The 19,304-nt window shown below is 49.1% G+C and overlaps 1 protein-coding gene across 1 annotated transcript in view; it reads left to right on the top strand.

Annotated features, from left to right (window-relative positions):
* The window catches only part of Abtb2 (ankyrin repeat and BTB domain containing 2), a 166,044-nt gene that overhangs the window by 118,861 nt on the left and 27,879 nt on the right, over positions 1 to 19,304 (top strand). Inside the window, exons 2-3 of the mRNA XM_006983624.4 lie at positions 3,378 to 3,524; positions 7,969 to 8,182. Coding sequence (XP_006983686.2) covers positions 3,378 to 3,524; positions 7,969 to 8,182 — 361 coding nt within the window. The remainder of the gene's footprint in view (positions 1 to 3,377; positions 3,525 to 7,968; positions 8,183 to 19,304) is intronic.

The raw sequence follows: 19,304 nt of genomic DNA on the forward strand, positions 1-19,304 counted from the left end.
CACCTTGGGAAACCAGGTGTTCCCAGAGTCAAGGATCGGGCAGCCATGAGAAAACCTGGCTGGTAGAAGAGCGTGGCTCTGTGTGGGCTTAGGAGCCCTGTGATGGCAAGAGAGGAAGCAGAGCCAGGCAGAGCCCTGGGAGCTTGGGCCATCCACCTGGCCTGCAGGGCCACGTTCAGTCCAAAGAGAGACCCTGACTTAGACGACAGGGGTGGAAGAGCTTGAGAACTGATATCCAAGGTTGTTCTCTGACCGCCACACACATGCTGTGCACACACACACACACACACACACACACACACACACACACACACGGTGGGCGGGGAGAGAATAAAATGTCAGACCCACAGAGACCCTAAATCAGCAATTCTCAACCTGTGGGTGGTGACCCTTTCACAGGGTTCACCTAAGAGCATCAGAAAACACAATTATTTACACTATAATTCCTACCAGCAGCAAAATTATGAAGTAGCAACAAAAATAATTTTGTGGCCCGGTAGTGGTGGCACACCTTTAATCCCAGCACTCAGGAGGCAGGCAGATCTCTGTGAGTTTGAGGCCAGCCTGGGTTACAGAGTGAGTTCCAGGACAACCAGGGCTGTTACACAGAGAAACCCTGTCTTGAACGCCCCCCCCCCATAATAATAATAAGGAATTATATTAAAGTGTCACAGCATTAGGAAGGTTGAGAACCACGGTATAAATGGAGGTGACCAAAATGAAAACGCTCTTTCATTTCAGCAGCCAAGAATCTCTTCAGTGATGAGTTTCCAGTTCTAGTAGCCCCATTTTCAGTTTCTGGTGACCTCCATAACCGTTGTCCTGCCTGTATCTTGCCACCTGTAAGAAGGGTGAGCACAGCAGCTCACGGAGTCTGGGGGACTAAGTGGACCAACGAGTGTGAGCTGCTCTCAGGGGGCCTGACCCGAGAACTCAGTAAGTCAGCTGTGGTGGGAGCTGGAGAGGTGGCTCCGTGGGTCGGAGTCCTTGCTGAACAAGCACGGGGACCTGTGTTTGAAACCTTAGAACCTTATTAAACTGGATGTGGCTGCAAATGTCCCTGTCACCCAGGAGCGTCCCTGGGACTCTCCCGTTACCAGAGTAACTCCAGGTTAGGTGAGAAACCACGTCTCAGGAATAGTGTAGAGAGTGACAGAACAGGGCACTTGGATGGCTTCCTCTGACCCCCGAGTGTGCAAGGACACTCGGACCTGTGTCCTTGTACATGTATACATGCACCACACAAGCATATACCCTGCACATGCGTTCTCCGTACAACAAAAACATTCTCAAGTCAGCTTTAGTCCTGACTGCATTGTTTTCCCTGCCAGAAGAAGAAGTTATAAAATGGATAGGGAACGGTCTTAAAAAGCTGTGATTCTGATTATCATTAATAACAGGTTCATAATTATTTCTACCACAGCATTAAGTGAAAGCCCCTTTGGATGGCTGACAAGTGACAAAATAGGAAATTCCTAACGGCTTTGCCTGCTCCTGTCACCAGATCTAGTGACATACCAGTTCTCCCTGGGAATCCTCTGACAAGTCAGCTGAATTTCCTATGCCCTTGCCTTAAGCACCGCAAATGGGATCCACATGTCCCGAGTGTTGTTTCTGTCAATGAAAAGGGAGAAAGGAGGAGGTGCTGGGCTGCACCAGGGCTGCCCCAGGAACCCCACCCCCACCCCGGCTGTTGGGGCTGTGGCTCACACTTGAATGGCTTTCTCCTCCTTTGTTTAACTCATTGTAATGCCCAGAGCCAACTCCTCCTGGTGTGTTTGACTCAGCTGTTAGAATGTCTGCTTTGGGGAACAGGAGTTTAAGAGGGACCCAGCCCCATGCTCTTTCTCCTCCCATGGAAATAAGTATTTGAGGAAGTGCTTTGGTTCGGGCCTTGTGGAGCCAATACTAGCTGTGATGGGGGTAAGGGGAGGCGGAGAGGGGCTAGCCTCAGCCACCCTGGTACCAAGGAGGATGGATAGACAGAACTGTCACTGCACCTGCAGGATGATCCAGAGAGACACAGCCAGGGAGGGTCCAGGCCAGAGGAAGACTGCCCGTGTGCCTTTGTCCCACAAGAGAGAAATGTCCCAGGCTCGGGGGTAGGCAGTGGGGGAAGACAGGCTGGGGGGGACATGCATAAGAGAAAGGACCTAGCATTACACAGCTGTGTTCTCACACACATGAGCCACTGAACGGGCAGCGTGAGCCTTGGTGGTGTGTTCATTGATTCTGGACGCCTAGGGGGTCAAGTGTACACATTCTGGGACCATCTCACCTGGATCTGAACCCTACCTGTGAATGTTAGTTAGTTAGTTAGTTAGTTAGTTAGTTAGTTAGTTAGTTAGTTGTCTCTAGGTAGCCTGCTAATCACATGGCTAATCACATATCAGCACCGTGTTTAGGAACTGCAGAGGCCCAGCCTAACCACTCCGCGCTGCTGCATGTCCTTGTCACAGCCCTGCATGCCACAGGGGACTCGAACTCAGCCTTGCCCGCATTCTAAGGACTTTCTAGTTTTCTCAAGAAATTTTAGATTTCACCCCCAAAGTAACAGGTTAGATTTCTAAGTTTTGCTTATTTTTTTTTTTAAGCAATACATAAGCAAATACTAGGCAGAAGTGTGAATAGTCCATCAGAGAAGCAGTGGCTCCCAGGATTTGGGAATTCCTGCCCTGGGCTCTAAGTGCAGGGAGCATCTCCGTGCTACAGGTTCTACATTTCTGGTGCATGCTAAGAAGCCACACAGTGAGCTGGAGAGATTTACAAGCTGGCATCCCCTGGGATAGATTCTGAATCTCTCTTCCCTGTTGTTGAAGTGCTAATGAGAAACACTAATTGGACTTGGCCAGGGGCTGGGACAGTCCCCTTCACATAGTAGAGAGGGCGGTATCCCTCTCCGGTGGTGACTCCTGGCCTTCTGGGCTTAAAGGAGAAATGTGCTGAGGAGAAAAGTGAGAGCACGCTGCAGGCAGCTGGCCTTTGAAGGAACAGGACTGTGATCATCAGAACTGACCACGCCTAAAATGCAAATCCAGGTTTTTATGCCATCCCAGAACCTGAAAGGAGCACTCTGACCCAATCAAGCTTGTTTTAAATATTCAATGAAGGGCCCCTGAGCCTATAGCCTAGTTCCTTGGAAATTCCAAATTCTATCTCTGTATGAGTAAAACCCCAGGGGAAGAGGTCCACTCCTCTCTCATTCCGACCCCTGGTGCACTAGGCAGAGGAAAGACCCACATTCCCAAGGCTGGGGGCGGGGGTTGTCCTCGGACTCTGTTCTGTCAGGACAGAGGAGTGGGACACGGTAGCTGTGGTACGGTCTGCAGAGTTCCCTTTGCTCCCGGTGTGACCTCTGCATCTTCTTTCCCCCACAGGTGTCCTCTCCCTGCCTGCCTACTTCAGCCCCTACAACAGCGGCTCCCTGGGCCACGATGAGCGAGCAGATGCCTATGCCCAGCTGGAGCTGCGGACACTGGAGCAGTCTCTCCTGGCCACGTGTGTGGGCAGCATCTCAGAGCTGAGTAAGTGTGGGGCCTGGGGGAGGAGTCCAAAAGGACTCAGTGGCTGGGTTCTAAGTCAGATTGGCCCCCTGAAGCCCCCACGTCCTTCCTCCAGGTCTCATCTGTGGCTTCCGTTTTATTCAAAGCACTAGCCACCACTTGAAGCTTAGATATTTACCCACAAATAGCGGAGTTTTCCATTCCAACTAGAGTTTAGTGTCACAAGGACGGGGCTTCTTCACTTTTACCTACTGCTTTTCCCCAGTGCACAGAACTTTCCCCAACACAGCTCCTGGTGATGTGTGTGTGAGGACATGAGTGAGAATCCACATTCAATTAGAAGGGGTGAGGTCTGTCCCACCCAGTTGGGCTCCTGAAACTCTCCTGGGCTTGGTCTCGCCTGGCCTGGCCTGGCCACTCCTTAGGACACTGAGAAAAGACATCTCCAGTGCATCTTCTGAGAGACAGAAGAACAGGCTGTGTCACACGCCACATTGCCCGGTCCCTCCCTCTGAAACCAAAGGTTTTGCTAACCTACTCTGCAGGGGAGGGGACCAAGGTGGAGGCAGATATTTTAATTTTTGTTTCAGAGACTAAAGACCTTAATGAGGCTAGTGATACTTGGCACTGAGCACTATGGACTTTCACCCTAGAGTTTCCATGCATTAACTCTCTGCGCCCAGCAAGGAGCAGCCTGCCTGCTAAGTTAGGAAGATTCATTTTTTTCTAACAGGTCTAGCCATATGGAGAGCTCTGGTCCTTAGGTTTTTCTCTGTCCCTCTGAACCCATGAAAATTTTAAAGAGAAGGAATGGGCAGAAAGCAAAGCAGTTCTTTTAAGGGTGGCCAGATGTTTGAGGACTTATTTTGAAGACAGTGCTGTGTTCCAGACTCTCGCCTGCTGTTTTTATTTGATGGCTCATAATGAGGGTTGGACCGACCAGCGTGAAACCTAGCACCCCTAATCAAGTCTTTCATGGTTAGTGAGGGGTGAGGGCTTGTTTTCCCATGCCTGGTGGGTGTTTCTGGGCATGAGACCAAGGTTTCACTGAGCTTGGGATCAGTTGATTCTCAAGTACAATACAGGGACGTTCCAAAAGCACCAAGCGTCCACCTGTGCAAGAGCCCAGCCCAGCTACCTCAAGGCTTCATGGACAAGCTGTGCCAAGGGACCACAGATATCTCTGCACTCAGTTACACATGGAAACTTTGCAAAATACACTAAAAATGGGTATCTAGAAAAATAAAATAAGACATGTAAAATAAGACATGTAAAATGAAAGCCGGATTTTTAAAATTTATTCTTAGATAAACACAAAATTACATCAAATTGCTATGGATGTCTTTTTTTCCCCCTTCTTTCTTTTCTTCTTTCCTGAGAAAAGGTCTTGTGTAGCCCAGGCTGGCTTCACACTCTGGTATAGTTGATGAACTTGAACTTCTGATCCTTCTACCTCTGTCTCCTACATGGGATTATAGGCATGTACTATCATACCTAGGTTTATTCCATACTGAAGAGCAAACCCCAGGTTTTATGCATGCTAGATAGGCATTTTACCAAATGAGCTACATCCCCAGGCCCTATGGGTATCTTTTTAAAAATTCACTCTCCGTTTCTCCAGTTAACCTGTGAGCTATTAACAGGTTTATAGCCAGTACCAGTGAGTGGCCTGTCCTAGCTCACAGGCCACACTTGGTGTGGTATGGATGCAACAGTCCAGAGCTGGTGGGGGAGGTGAGGCCCCAGCTACAGGCCTCGGTAACGTCCATCCTAGTTTGCAGCTGCGACCCACCCTTGAACTCCTGGGAGCTTAGTTCCTCTTTTTCTACGTTGGAAATAAATACCCCCTTCCAAGGTGGCTCTAAAGATTAGATGAGATTTTTGCCTATGGTTTTTGTCTATCATAAAGCTTAAAAAATAGAAAATGACAGGAGTTAAAAGTCACCCAGGGAGAGGCTCCTAGGCGAGCTGTGGCTTTGGCTATTGCTGGGTTGTGGAACAGCCCAAGCTTTCCCACAAGTCCTGTCTGAGTTGTCTGCAGGCGTCTGTCCCTTGGCCTGGAGAAAAGCTGCCTTTGGCAAGGACTTAAATTGAGGAAGCCGGCTACCTCTCCGTCTTCATGGTTTTTCTGAACCTCTGAGTCCCTGGGTCCTGTTTTCTCTGAAAGGAAACTCCAGAAGTAGCTTCCCTTGCTGCCTTGAGTCTCCTGCCTGTGTTCTGGCTGGAAATGTGCTGCCAAAGGGTGCTCCACCAATAACAATAAAACAACAATAAAAATAATTAATGCTAATGACTTTTCCCTTGTCCAGCCTTTGGAATGGTATTTCAACACAACATCTCGTTGATGCTATCTCAGACACTGATTTCTCTTCCTCGTCATCCTGTGGTTCACCAACTGTTAGGACATTTAGACCTAGAGAAAACGGAGCCAGGTTTCGGCTTTCTGCCACCAACTTAGCTGGTACCGGCTGCTGGAGGCGCAGCCTCCTGCTGCTTTTGATGCTGGTTTCTGCCACCCAGGAGCCCCAAGGCAGGGCTGGGATCTGGCATTGCAGGACCAGATTCCTCCGCTCTTGGGAAATATGGGGCAGTGTGTATGTGTGTGTGTGTGTGTGTGTGTGTGTGTGTGTGTGTGTGTGTGTGTGTGTGTGTGTAAGCAGTGGTTCTGTGAGGACCTCAGGAGGCTCAGGAAAGACGGAGAAATGGTCATAACAGGATGTCAATGATGCTGCTCTTATCCTCAACTTTAATAAATGGGTACTTAATTCCAAAAAGGTTAAGTGCTTCCCGTGTATTATTCCTTTGACTCCTCAAAACTGATTATGTGCTAGCATCTCCATTTCACAGATGAGGAAGCTGAGGCTCTGATCATTACTTAGGATACACAGACTAGAAGAGGTTGACCTTCAGTCTGAAGCCACAAGCATTGGACTCTGGAGTGTGGGCTCTGATCAGGTTTCTTGGTGATGATTTTTAAACCTGACTAAATTGTTAGAATCACCAAAGGATTTTTACAAATTAAAGGTGTCAAATCCTGCCCTGGACCAAGGTAGTCCACAGTCCTATTGTCACCAGCCTTTTGGCCCTGGGATTGAGAGTCCCCAGGCAGCTAACTGTAATTTGAGGAATGAAATGAATCAGGAGGTATTCTTTGTGTCTTGCATCCACCTTGTTGGGGATAGTACATGGAGGACTCTTTTTGGGTGGGGTGTTCCAGTTCTGTTCATTTATCCCTGCTTGAATCTAGTCACCATCACTGTGGCTGTAGTGGGAGAATTTGGCAGCTAGTATGCCTAAGTCAAGCCTTACCTGTTGTAGTATTTGAAAACGAAATTCATGCACAAGACTACTTTTTCATTTGTTCATCAGGCATTTCTGAACACCTTGTGTATGGGAGACCCTGCAGTGCTCTGGGAACACAGAGAAATGCAGAACCAGAGACCCATAAACTGAGAGATGGAGGCTGACCAGATACATTGCATTGGTTCTGCTGACTTAAAGTTACTTTAAAAGCCCAGTTAGAACCTGATTGTCGCTGCTACTCTAGAGTTAGCTGGGTTCCTAAGGCTTCCTGTGGAAAGGGCCATCTGTGAGGGACTACTCTGAGTTCTGGGAGGCTGACCCACAGGAGAGACCCCCTGAGTTCTCAGGCCTGGAGAAGACAAAGGCGCCACTTGTCCCAGAACAGAGGTGCCTGCAGGTGCTTGGGGTTGTTTCAGACCATCCTTTCTCAGCATTGTGGCCTCACACAATGATGGGACATTTCCTGTCAAGGGCTGGTGGGATGTTGAAAAGACTAAGACAGAAACACAACACAGGATATGGGGACCTATGACCCCACAGATTCCAGTAGGGCAGGGTACAGCCATAGCACAGTCAAGTTCATGGGTTTTGGAATCAGCTAGTTGACACAGCATACGTACTCTAGAACACATGGGATTAGGATATGTTCAGCAGATAAGTCTCGGGCCCTTCATTTAAACGTGGCCATATACTTGATCCTTAGCACTGTAAGGATTAAGTTGACTTTATTTCTAAGGAATTGCATCCTCTGTGCATAGTTGATGTTCAATGGATGATGGTAGTCATTATCATCCAGAGTCCCAGGGTTTTTGCACATGACAGCGGAGGGAAGACTCCACAGAGCCTGTGCTTCGCTGGTTCCCATGGTCAGAGAACTGAGGGGAGGCCCCTGGGGCGGTGGAGAGAGTGGAGATGTTGAAAAGGAAACCACATTAGCATAAGTTCTGGAGGAGAGGGCTCTGCCAAGTGTTTGTAATTCAGCTGTTAAGGCAAGACTGGAAATGAAAGAGAAACCAAATTGCTATTGTGCATCTAGGTGACAGCCGCCTCCTCAGCCTGTTGACTCTGGGGTAAACAGTAATTATACTACGTGAAGGGAGCTGCTACCCTAAGAGAATGTGGCTGGGAACTCAGACTGTCCTTTTCCTCCCTCCCTGTCCAGGTGACCTGGTCTCTCGAGCCATGCACCACATGCAGGGGCGCCACCCCCTGTGCCCAGGCACCAGCCCTGCTCGCCAGGCCCGCCAGCCACCGCAGCCCATCACATGGTCCCCTGATGCTCTTCACACACTCTACTACTTCCTGAGGTGTCCACAGATGGAGTCCATGGAGAACCCCAACCTGGACCCCCCAAGAATGACCCTGAACAATGAACGGTAGGTATCACTCTTGCCTAAGCACCAGGTGGGAAATGCTCACAAATGCACACTGACCTACTGACCAGGCAAGAAGCCTGGGGCTGGCCAACAAGTGTGAGGGGTGGCCTGTGTGCTCAGACAGATGAAGGCCCGTGTATAATGTGACACTTCTTGCCCCAGGGCAGATGCATTATGGGGTCATCGAGGCTAGGAAGTGGGCTTTAGCCTCCTCAATGGGAGTTGGTTAGCACAGCATACACTAGCTAGGCTCTGTGAAACTCAGCTTCCTCTACAAAATGAGACAGCCTTGCTGATCTGGAAAGGTAGCAGGAGGGCTGAGTGAGCAGGCACTTTGCGAAAAAACCGGGAGGACAATGGTATCTGGCCTTCTGTCAGTGGTAGCTGTCACCACTTTTGATGACAGTGCCACTGTTCTAGGGGATCTTGGCCATGTTTGGCCCCAGCAGCTTGTTTCTTAGGGGCCATGGCAGGTTTTGTTGTCTCTAGGGCCCCAGCCCTTTCTAAGCTGAACACATCTACAGGTTGTGGACTTCCAAGGGTGACCCAATGAGGGCTTGAGTGGGGGACGCCTGAGTTGCCATGTAAACCTGAGGACAGGACTCCAGTTGTAGGTTCTCGGAAGCCTACTTTTTTGAAACTTTCTGTCTAAAGGATTTTTTTTTTTTTTTTAAACAATGAGCCAGAACTGGAGAGATGGCTTGGAGGTTAAGAGTATTGCTTGCTCTTCCAGGGGATCTGGGTTTGATTCCCACCCACATAACAACTCACAACCATCCATAACTCCAGTCTCAGGGGATCTGATGGCTTCTTCTGACCTCTGCCAGCACCAGGCATGCGTGTGGCACACGTACATGCATGTGGCACACATACATACATGTAGGCAAAGCACTTAAGATAATAAAAAAAAAAGCCTAAAAGTTTTAATAAATACATCTTTTAAAAAGTATGTCCCAAATAATCTCGGCATGATGGTGGCATATGTTTAATCCCAGCACTCAAGAGACAAAGGCAGGTGGATCTCTGTGAGTTCAAGGCCATTCTCCTGGTATACATAGTGAGTTCTAGGACAGCCATGACTCTATAGAGAGACCTGCCGTCCCCTAAAACAAAACAAATGTGTGTGTGTGTGTGTGTGTGTGTGTGTGTGTGTGTGTGTGTGTAGTTTATATATTACATATATATATGTGTGTGTGTGTATATATATTTGAGATATATACTTACATATATATACACACATATATATTCCAACTAACTATATATGCTGCATATACCTTCTCTGTGGGCTTGAACTTGTGTTCTCCTATGTGGGAAAAACCCTCACTTGGCTTAGGAAACCCTGCTTGTACTTACTGCTACCCAAGAGGGCCCAGTACAGGGGAAGGGCCCCAAGGGCTTCACCCACCAGAAGGAAGGTGGCCTGAGGCCTTCCCCAGCTGCCTCTGTTGTCTTCAGGTGGCATCAGCCTGCTCCACAGCAAGGGCCCTTCTCCAGGGCCTCTGCGGTCACACAGCACACACACTAAGGTGTATTTCCATACCCTGGTGAGTTACGCACAGCTTCTAGGAAGCATTAGTATGCCTGTGGACACAGAGCAATGTGTGGAGCAGAGCAGGCAGTGCTGTGGACCAGGTGGCCTGGGTACAAATAACAACACAGACATTTGTGAACCTAGAGACCTTTGTGCAAGGTTCTAAACCTCACATTGCTTCATTTCCTCAGCTGTAAACAGGGCAGTGGTAGAGAGGACTGTGAAGAGATTCCGGGAAGGCAGCCCGTGCTCAGTGAGCATTTACTACTTAACAGACACAAGACTGAGCACTTTATGGGTGTGTGTTCATATCTTTTACATCTACCAGGAAGGAGGTACTCATTTTATACACGAGTACATGGAGGCACAGAGAGACTCAATAACTACTCAGGGCCATGCTCATAACCACTGCACCATAGAGCCTGTAACTGGAAGTAACATAAAATGATAGTGGCCTGGCACAGACACAGGAGTAGCGACAGCCGTAAATGCTGCTATCATTGTTACTATTACTGATACCGTTATGATGTCAGCAGCATTTTATTTCTCTGGAAGGCTGAGGGAGGCCCATCTGGGCCTGACCGAAAACCCGAGGCAGCATGCTGAAAGTCAGGCCCATGCAGTGGGAGGCGGAGCCAGAGCTCAGGCCCTGCACCCCAGCTGCTTCCATTTTGTGGAGAAAGTGTTGTGGTTGCAAAAGTTGGCCGGGAAGGAATAAGGGCTAGGCAGACCGCAGGGGAGAGAGAAGAGGAGGAGACTTCCTTGCCGTTTGGTAAGGTTCTCAGAGGCAAAACCAGGCTGGAGAAGGTGAACTCGGCCTGTTGCCCTGGGCCGGGCTGGGCTGCTGGGCCCTCCGGCTGCGCCCCCACCCTAACCCCAGCATTTTTGTGGCAGCAGCATCTGGCTGTGCCCCTAGGGGGTTTGCAGTGTCTCCCCACACCCCCATGCTCCTAACAGGAGCATCCGACTTCTCTATGGCAGGAGTCCATTATCTGCATGTGGTGGTAGCCACTGATCTGAATCGTAGTGTACACACGTGTATGTGTTTAGATACCAATTATCTAGAAACCACACTCTGCAGCCCAAGTCTACTGGTCGTGAAGGTATTTTTCCATGAATCATTTCAGACAAGTATTAGATTGGTAGGAAATTGGAACCACCACTGTGGGGCCAGTGAAATCTAAAACTTTCAAATCTTAATACTGACGGGCAGATACCCGGAAGATACCCAGATAAGCAGCCTTCTGTGGCCTGGCCTCTCTGCTAATGCAGGTTGTGCTGTGTGTGCTTCAGACTTTTTTGGACAGGACAGACCCTAGAGGTCTGGGAGAGCTGGGGTGTGCCTCAGAGCCCCACGGAGCTCTACTAACCCAACATTCCCACCAAAGCACTGAGGAGAATTCGCCCTCCTGTGGTAACTAGAGTTCGTCAGGGTTCTAGCGCTTTGCTTTTGTGAATCTTCCCCTGACTCTGTTTCCTTCTGTGAGGGCCTGCCTTCTGCTTCACTCAGAAGCGCACAACCCAAACTGAACAGACTGCGATTCCAGGTGTGGCCGTGAACGTCCCCTGAAGGCCTTCTGTGAAGACTGATGACTGTCTGGGTCTCTCTGGGATGAAGTGACCCCATTCACTACCCTATACCTAAGGGGTTCATTTTGGTGGCCTGGTTCGGTGCTATGGCTATTACACTCTTCCATATTTTTGTTCATAAAATATATACCATGATTCCTTCTAGTGAGAGTCTTGAGTGACCACAGCCCTGCAGATAAAGGGCAGCAGCGTGCTGATTGTCCCTTTTGTGTGGAGCACAATGTGGTATTCCCTGCTAAGCCTGTACTGTGCAGTGGGGCCCCTGTATCTCTCTGCAAGGCAACCTTCCCCCAGCCCCAGGTGCTCTGTGCTTGGGAAGGGAGTCCCACAAACAGTAGGAACTTAGGGCAGGGTACCACTGAAAAGAGTTTGAAGACATTCTCATGCTGGGATTCAGGCAGCATCCAGGAGTAGTGTACACACTGTAGGGCAGAGGCCTGAGTTCCATCCACTTAGCCTGCCTGATGGGGGTGGGGGCACACAACTCTACACTGGGTGGAACACACACACACACACACACACACACACACACACACACACACGGTGAGATGTGATCTTCCTTTTAAGGAACATTTTATTTCTTATGTCCGTAGTTTATCAGGAGGAGGATGTATCAGACATGGGCCTGAGTGGTGAATGACTAGATGAGAATTCAAACTCCATTTCTGAGCCCCAGGCCTGGCTTTCCACAGTTCTGGATATAGCTCTTCTCCCTGGCCCTAAAACTCTGACATCACGCGTGGGCCCCGACTTTCAGGTCTACCTCCTCCAGGCCTCTCGAGCCTCGCCTGCCTGCCTCTCCTCTACCAGGACCCCACTTGTTACCCTTGAGAGCTTTTCCACCCCTGTGCCCTCCCAGGATGCCTTGCTCGCTGGCAGCTCCCTGTCACAGCACCAGCCAGACATAAGGCAGGGCCTAGAACACAGGATTAGTCACAGCTGCTGCCCTGCGGGGTGTGTCACTGCCGAGATTAAGCTTAGAAAGTGAAAGAAGCTCCTGTCAGGGCTCCAGGAGTGGGGCCTCCCCCCGCCCCCCCCCAGGCCTGGAGGAGGCTGGGCAGCCATCTGCCCAGTGTGGTCCTTGATGGTGGGAGTGCCTGGAGGCAGAGGGTTGGCCAGCTGGAGTGGCAGCCCAGACTGTAACTGTCCTGAGGAATGAGGAGAAGGATGACTGTGTAGACATTCAGGGGAGGCAAGGGAGCAGGTCTCTTGCCAGCACATTGCTGGAAGATGTCATCAGGCATAAAGAATGGAAGAAGACACAGAGCTACAGAGTCAGAGGGGTCAGATTGGGGTGGGATGACCAGTCCTGTGCATCAGATCCCAGGACCCTGAAAAAGCAAGGCCAGGGAGAAAGGAGTTTGGTTATAATGGGTGACTTCCAGTCCATTTGCTCAAGCCTTGGGCTCTGGCTCCAGGTCCTTTGCTCCTTCCCCCAACTCACAGGGTACCTCTTTGTAAAGTAGATCCGCTCCAGAGGGTCGGAGCCTGCCAGTGTCTCAGACCTACACCAGGAGTGTCTGAACTGGGATGGAACCTTGCAAGGCCTGGTGTCATCGAGTCTTCGTTCAGCTGCTCTAGCGCTATCCAAAGAATAAACTTGGGTTCAGAGACAGACCTTTTGAGCTCACCCGTGCCGCATTTCAGAACCTTCAGCCATCAGACAGTGTGAGAGGAAGCTCAGTCTTGTGCAGTGTGTTAGGCTGGCCCTCTGGCTCAGAGCCTGCCTCACTTCAAATCCCCCAACCAGATGGCCTCATGCCTGTCACTTCAGCTTTGTGCCTCATTGCTGCCAAGCATAGCAACAGTAGTGGCAACCTCAGGATGCTCTAGGATTAATATGTATGGATGTGTGTGTGTGTGTGTGTGTGTATATATGTATGTATAAAGCACCTAGAACAGTGTCCGGAATGCAGTGTGTCTGATGTCTTCATTATCACATTCAGGAGAGTCTAAAGCTAAAATTGTTGAAGGGTGGTGGAAGATTGGACCTGGGACTTTACCTAGGCCTCAAAAGACAACCACAGAAAAATCAAGTAGGTGGGTGGCATGGCTTGGGCAACAAAAGTCACAGAGCTTCTGGTATTTCCAGGTACATATATCATGACAAAAGTGAATTCACACTTTACAAACACAAAGCTTAGGTAGATCTCCACTCCCACCCTTCCAGTCATTACCAATTGCTGTTTAGCAAATGCTTCAATGTCAGGCTGTGGGTCAGTAGTTTGCCATTGGAGAGCACATCCTCAGAGGTGTCTTCTGAGAGTCTGGTTCAGCCCTTCTTCCTCTGGTTCTGTGAGACTGTTCCTGGTAAAATGGAACTTCAGGCCTGCTTCTTTAGGTGGCTCCCCAAGTTCTGGGGACATGACCTTTACACCAGTGAGCCCCACAGGGAGGACAGTCATCTATTTCCTTTGTTCTGTTCCAGATGCAGAAGGGTGATATTCAGACAAACCCTCTAAATACATCAGAAGCACCCACCGATTGATGTTCAGAGTGTTGAGTCTAAGTGGCTCGTTAATCTTTTGCTCAGCTTGCGAAAGTGTTTTCTTACCAAATAATAGAGATGATGGCGATGGTAGCTTCATGCTCCTGACTTGTGATTCCCTTAAATAGCACTTCAAGAAGATTTGCAATGTTAAGCTCTTTTCTTCCTGACTCTCCCCGCTTTTTTGTGCATTAAATTTCCATCTGTTTACCCAAAATGGAAGTAAATGAAATAATAGCTATTGAGTGAATTAAGTATTGCTTCCATGTTCCCCCATTTGGCATTTCCAGTAACCTCCAAAAGGACTGGTGTACAGTTTTCAGAGCACACAGAGAGCTGTCTCTCCCACCCAAGCCGCGCCTTGTCACCTCTCCCTCTTTTCTCTGTTTGAAACGACCTTGTTTAGGTGTTAATCTACTTGTCTGGACCTCTCTCACTCCTTGAAAATGTAAGCACTATGAGTCTTCCTTGTTTCTTAGGTGTCCTTAGCACCTAGAACAGTCCTTGAAACACAGCAGGCAGTTAAATATTGTCTTCATTTAGCAAAATAGTCAGTAGCACCTCATGGCTGAGGCCTGGGAAGTTAGGGCAAAGGGGCTTCTGCTTTACCGTTCACCAGTTATGTGACCGCAAGCAAGTGATTTGCTATCCCACACCAACCTTTCCCTGACTTGAAATCGAAATGGCGACCTACTTCCAACAGAGTTTGTAGGGATCAAATAAGGTAATACATGGAGAGCTTGCCACAGAATAAGCTCCCCATGTGTGGCAGTTGCTAAAATCTGTACAAATGTTATTATCATAAACTTATGGAAGGACTAAAACAGCTAAATCATATTTAATTCAGATAAACCCAAAACATTGGTGAGCTTAAAAGTCCAAGTATATGTTTTCTCTCCTTTGTTTGTATACCTTGCTCTTCAGTCCCTGTCTTTACTTTCTTGTAACTCAACACCAACAGTAGGAAAGAACCTGATGAGGGACAAAGAAGATGAGATAGACCAGATGTCCCAAAGGACTTAGATGAGAATTGTTTGGAACTGAAGTGTCTGTATGTTTTAGAGCTTTAGATGTATTACAAACTGCAACCCAAGGATTCAAAGTACTCTACAGCCTAGAGTACTCTAACCAAGCAAACGGTCAGTTACTTTCCAAGAGCCATGGTGTGTTATGTTCCTGGCCTCCTGCTTGCTACGGTTAGACTACTGTGATACCTGTGAGTCACCTGCTGCCACTCATACCTAGGAGCAATGTGGTCTTATTTGATTATTGTTGTTTTTGTGAGGAGCAAGAATTCAGCTTAGCAGAATATGTTACTCCATCCTCTCCTTCCCTCTTCTTACCCACACTCCAGAGGGATAGTGAGTCAGCAGTCAGTTCTAATGGCAGCCCAGGATGCATCATGTCTAGAGAACATTAAGGGATTTTGTGTAGAGTCTCGGCATCAAGACCAAGCCTGACAGTCTCTGAAGCACTTTACACAGCCTCCTAATAGTTCCTTGCCCATAGCTCTTGGAAGAAGTTCTTCTTGTTCCCATTTACAGATAAGCAGACTGAGGTCCTGAGGAGGAGCCAGACATACATACCTAAGGTCTCAATTAGAAAGAGTGGAGCTCAGGCCAGGAATTCTGATTAGGATAAACCAGTGACTCCTCACTGTGGATGGTGGTAAATCCATTGCCCTCCCAGGACTGAGATGGCAAGACTCTGGCCTCTCCATCAGCTCCTCCCCCACCCACTGTGACATGGGTGGCTGGCTCTCAACTGCTTCCCATCAGACTTGAGTTTGCTAGCTCTGGGTGGCCAGCCTGAATGTGGGCATCTGCCAACATCCGAGAAGGAGCGAGCCAGGGATTTGGAGCAGACAAAGAAAGTGACAGTGCCAGATAATGGAGTATGGGGACAGGACAGGATCCTGGCCAGGCCTCTGACAAGTGCCCCTGCGGGCTGCCCGTTGCCTGGGACTTCCTGTCCCATTGTTGGAACTGCCAATCTTCAAAAACTGAAGACTGGGAACTGCCCGGCTCAGGATTTCATTCATTTCGAGGATTTTTTTTCCTTTTTTAACATAAGCGGCAACAATCTCTTTTGTCTGTAGTATGGCTGGGTTTCTGAGAGTGCCTCCATGTGGGGAAATCCCAGCTCTCAAGGGAACTGATCCTGCTTTCTTGAGGTGCTTCCAAGGCCAAGCTGGACATGGTTCAGACCCTGGGGATGAGAGCAAGCTCGGAGTTTTGGCAGATCAGAAGCCAGAGCGGGCCGGTTTCTGGCCTGCCCTCACTCGCCTGCCAGGCATCTCCTTAGATTTATTCCTTCCCACACAACCCGGACCAGCAGCCTCTCAGCTGGCTGTGGCTTGCCCTGCCCCCTCCCTTTCCCCTGTTTACTATATGCAGTTTTGGAATGGGGTTTTTAGTCCTTCTTGAGCCTGGGGTGCATCCTTTGAGACTCTGGTATCTGGCCTCCAGTTTGAGGCCAAGTTCAGAGCTTGGTGATACTGCAAGTACAAAGCTGGAGTCTGGACGGACTGGAGATGTGGCCCTTGGAGGTGAGCCTCTACATCTCCTACGTCTCTGCCAGCTAACAGGTTCAGCGTGTCCTGTGTGGAGCTGGGCAACATGAAAGACCCTGCACACTTATGTTTTCTGCGGCCAGTCCAGTTATGGTTGGCTGCTCTGTGACCTGAACCGTGTGCTTTGGCTTCCACACTGGTAAAACATGAGCTGATGACAAACATACCTAGCAAGCAGCTGAGAAGTCAGAGGTTATATGCACATGGCCTTGGGCTTGCTTGGCATAAGTTGGTGCCCAGATCCTAGCAATATAGTGTGTGGTTCAGAAGCACATGCCAGAGTGTTCACAGGGCTGCAGTTGGGCTGTGGGTGTAGAAAGGAGCTAGGAGCGTGCCTTTTCTTCCTCATTCTCTGGCTGTGTTGGAACACAGGCCACCATCCACAAGACCCCATCCCTATCCATAGATCCACTAGCTACCCATCAGGAATTCCTCCCTGCACATGTTCATCTCTGTCTCCCTCAAATTCAACATGCTCCTAGAAGCTCTACATGTGATCCTCCCAAGTGGGTCATCACCTTTCTGCTCCAGACTGCAGGTGATGGAGTAAGCAAATGTGTATGATTTCACTCAGCTACATGTGAAGAGAAATATTCAAGAGTCTAGCCCAAAGACTCCATCATGCTCCCCTGCCCAGCCAGTAGATGTCTATGGGATAAATGAAGTTGTCTTCAGGAATCCTGATGAGTCTCCTTGCTGGCACAGGACAGTGAGCGGTGGCGAGTGCCCACAAGAGGAAAGAGTGCCTGCACTGGTCAGAAGTCCTTGCCTGTCCGGTTTTTAGGTGGTAAAAGAACGTGTGGTCTTTAGTCAGCTGTCGCATGCAAGTGTGGAAAAAGAAAGTGGGTCTCTGGTATGTGGCAGCCGTGGGCTCTGGAGGTGAGGTATGATCTGTTGTCCAAGAGGAGTCCAAAGAGGCTTGCTGTCACAGTGCTACAACCCAGTGTGTGGGAAGCAGCGATACCCTGACCTGCTGGACCAGTTGCCAGCCTCCAGGCAGCGATGCTGAAAAGTGCCAGCCTGAGACTGGGTCTGATGGCCTCGACTTCAAAGGCCCTCCCTGCCACATGGAAGTGTGGTAGCCTGCGTGCAGTTCCCATTGGTCCCTAGACCCCCTCACCCACACAAGATGCCAGCAGGAGTCAAGACCAGCTGCCAAAGGTGCATGCATGCCAGCTTCCCCGCACCTCTCCCTTTCCCTGTCTTATCCCAAAGTGCTCTAGTTACCTTCCTAGAACTGCCTTAGCCTCAGTCTTTCAGGCTCCAGGAAGTTATTCCTGGTTAGGAAGTTCTCGTGGCACGGCCATCTTTTTATCTGGGGATTAGTTGTTTCTTATCCAAAAAGAACGTGCTAATATTCAAGTTACCTGAAGCCTTCAGGAACAAAAGGCAAGGCGGTCCCTCTCTACCTTCAGGAGCATTGCGGGAGTGAGTGGACCCCTAAGAACATGATCCAAAGACTGACTAAGAAATGTGCCCTGACTTTGTTATGAACTCAGTAGATGGTCCCTAATGGAGCTTCTGTGCTGAGCGGTGGCAGGGGCTAACAGTGAGCCTTTGGGAAGGTTGTACTCGAGAGGGAAAAGCCCACAACCCCCGCGCCAATAAAAGACTGCAGGCCGGGTAACGTATAATGACATAAATACTGTATGTCACGGGGCATGTTGCGGAAGGGGGAGTGGAGACAAGCCAAGCTGGTGGGCGGGAGGAGACACCCTTGCAAAACCGGCAACGTGGGCCAGGCAGAGGGACCTCTGGGACAGAGAGTCTCTAGCCAAGTGCCCTAGCATTGTGAGGGTGAAGTACCGCTGTATACTCGGCCGTCTCTGTGTTGATAACAGCACTTCCCTTCTCTCAAAAGTGGTCCTGATTGGGAGACACATTACAGATGCCTCTCATCGTGAAATGGGTCACATCTTGGTAGAACCATCATTAGTTAAAAATATCCCAAGTCAAAAATGCTTTGATCTGGGTACTGTTTGACTTTTGGTTTTATTTTCTGTTTTTGAGATAGTCTCATCTTGAACTTACTCTGTAGCCCAGGCTGGCCATCAAGTCATGATTCTCTTACCTCTGCCTTTCAACTGCTGGAATTACAGATGTGTGCTACCATGACTAGACTCCTAAAAGCTGATCTTAAATATAAATACTGCATAATAAATGTTTGTTGAATACTGAGCTGACAGTGAAAAGCACGATGGTTGTATGGGTTTGTGTTTGCCTTAACCCTAAGTTCAAAATATCCTTGGCTAAAGCATCCTAAATCAGCCAGACATGGTAGCACATACCATGGGGAAGTAGAGGCAGGAGTGGTGATGAAGGCCTGCTTAGTCTGCATAGTCAGCTCCACGTTAGCCTCGACTGCGTGGTGACTCCTGGTCAGAGGGGGTGGGTGAAGCGGGGGCAGCAAGATGGCAGCAAGATGGCCTAAGTTAGATCCCTGGGACCCACCTGAGAGAACTGACTCCCATAAGCTCTAGTACACACACACAAACACACACACACACACACACACACACACACACACACACACACAAATGAAAACACTAAACAGGGCTAAAGGACAAATCTGTGTGGTGGTGAAATCTATTCTGAGTAGGACCTTGGATGGATGTAAACTTCCTGGTTCACACCCCAGCTCTGCCGCTGCTATGTGAATGACACAGGGTCCTGGGTTTGCCCATGTGTAAGAAGACACACTAATGGTAACAGTTCCCACTTCATAAAGTAGTTGTGAGGATTAGTCAATAGATGTAGGGGACTTTTTAAAAAATGCCAGTGGCTTCCTACCTGTTCTGTAAACATTATTTGTTAGTGATCTTTTGTTCATTCCCACGTCCCAGTTGTCACACAGTTAGTTGACTGCACATTCCATTGCTGACAGACTCCATTGAGACCTCAAGAGCAACCACTAGCAAGAGGCCAGAAGAGGACATAGCTC

The sequence above is a fragment of the Peromyscus maniculatus genome, chromosome 4 (assembly GCF_049852395.1).
Source record: "Peromyscus maniculatus bairdii isolate BWxNUB_F1_BW_parent chromosome 4, HU_Pman_BW_mat_3.1, whole genome shotgun sequence".
Taxonomy (NCBI): Eukaryota; Metazoa; Chordata; class Mammalia; order Rodentia; family Cricetidae; genus Peromyscus; species Peromyscus maniculatus.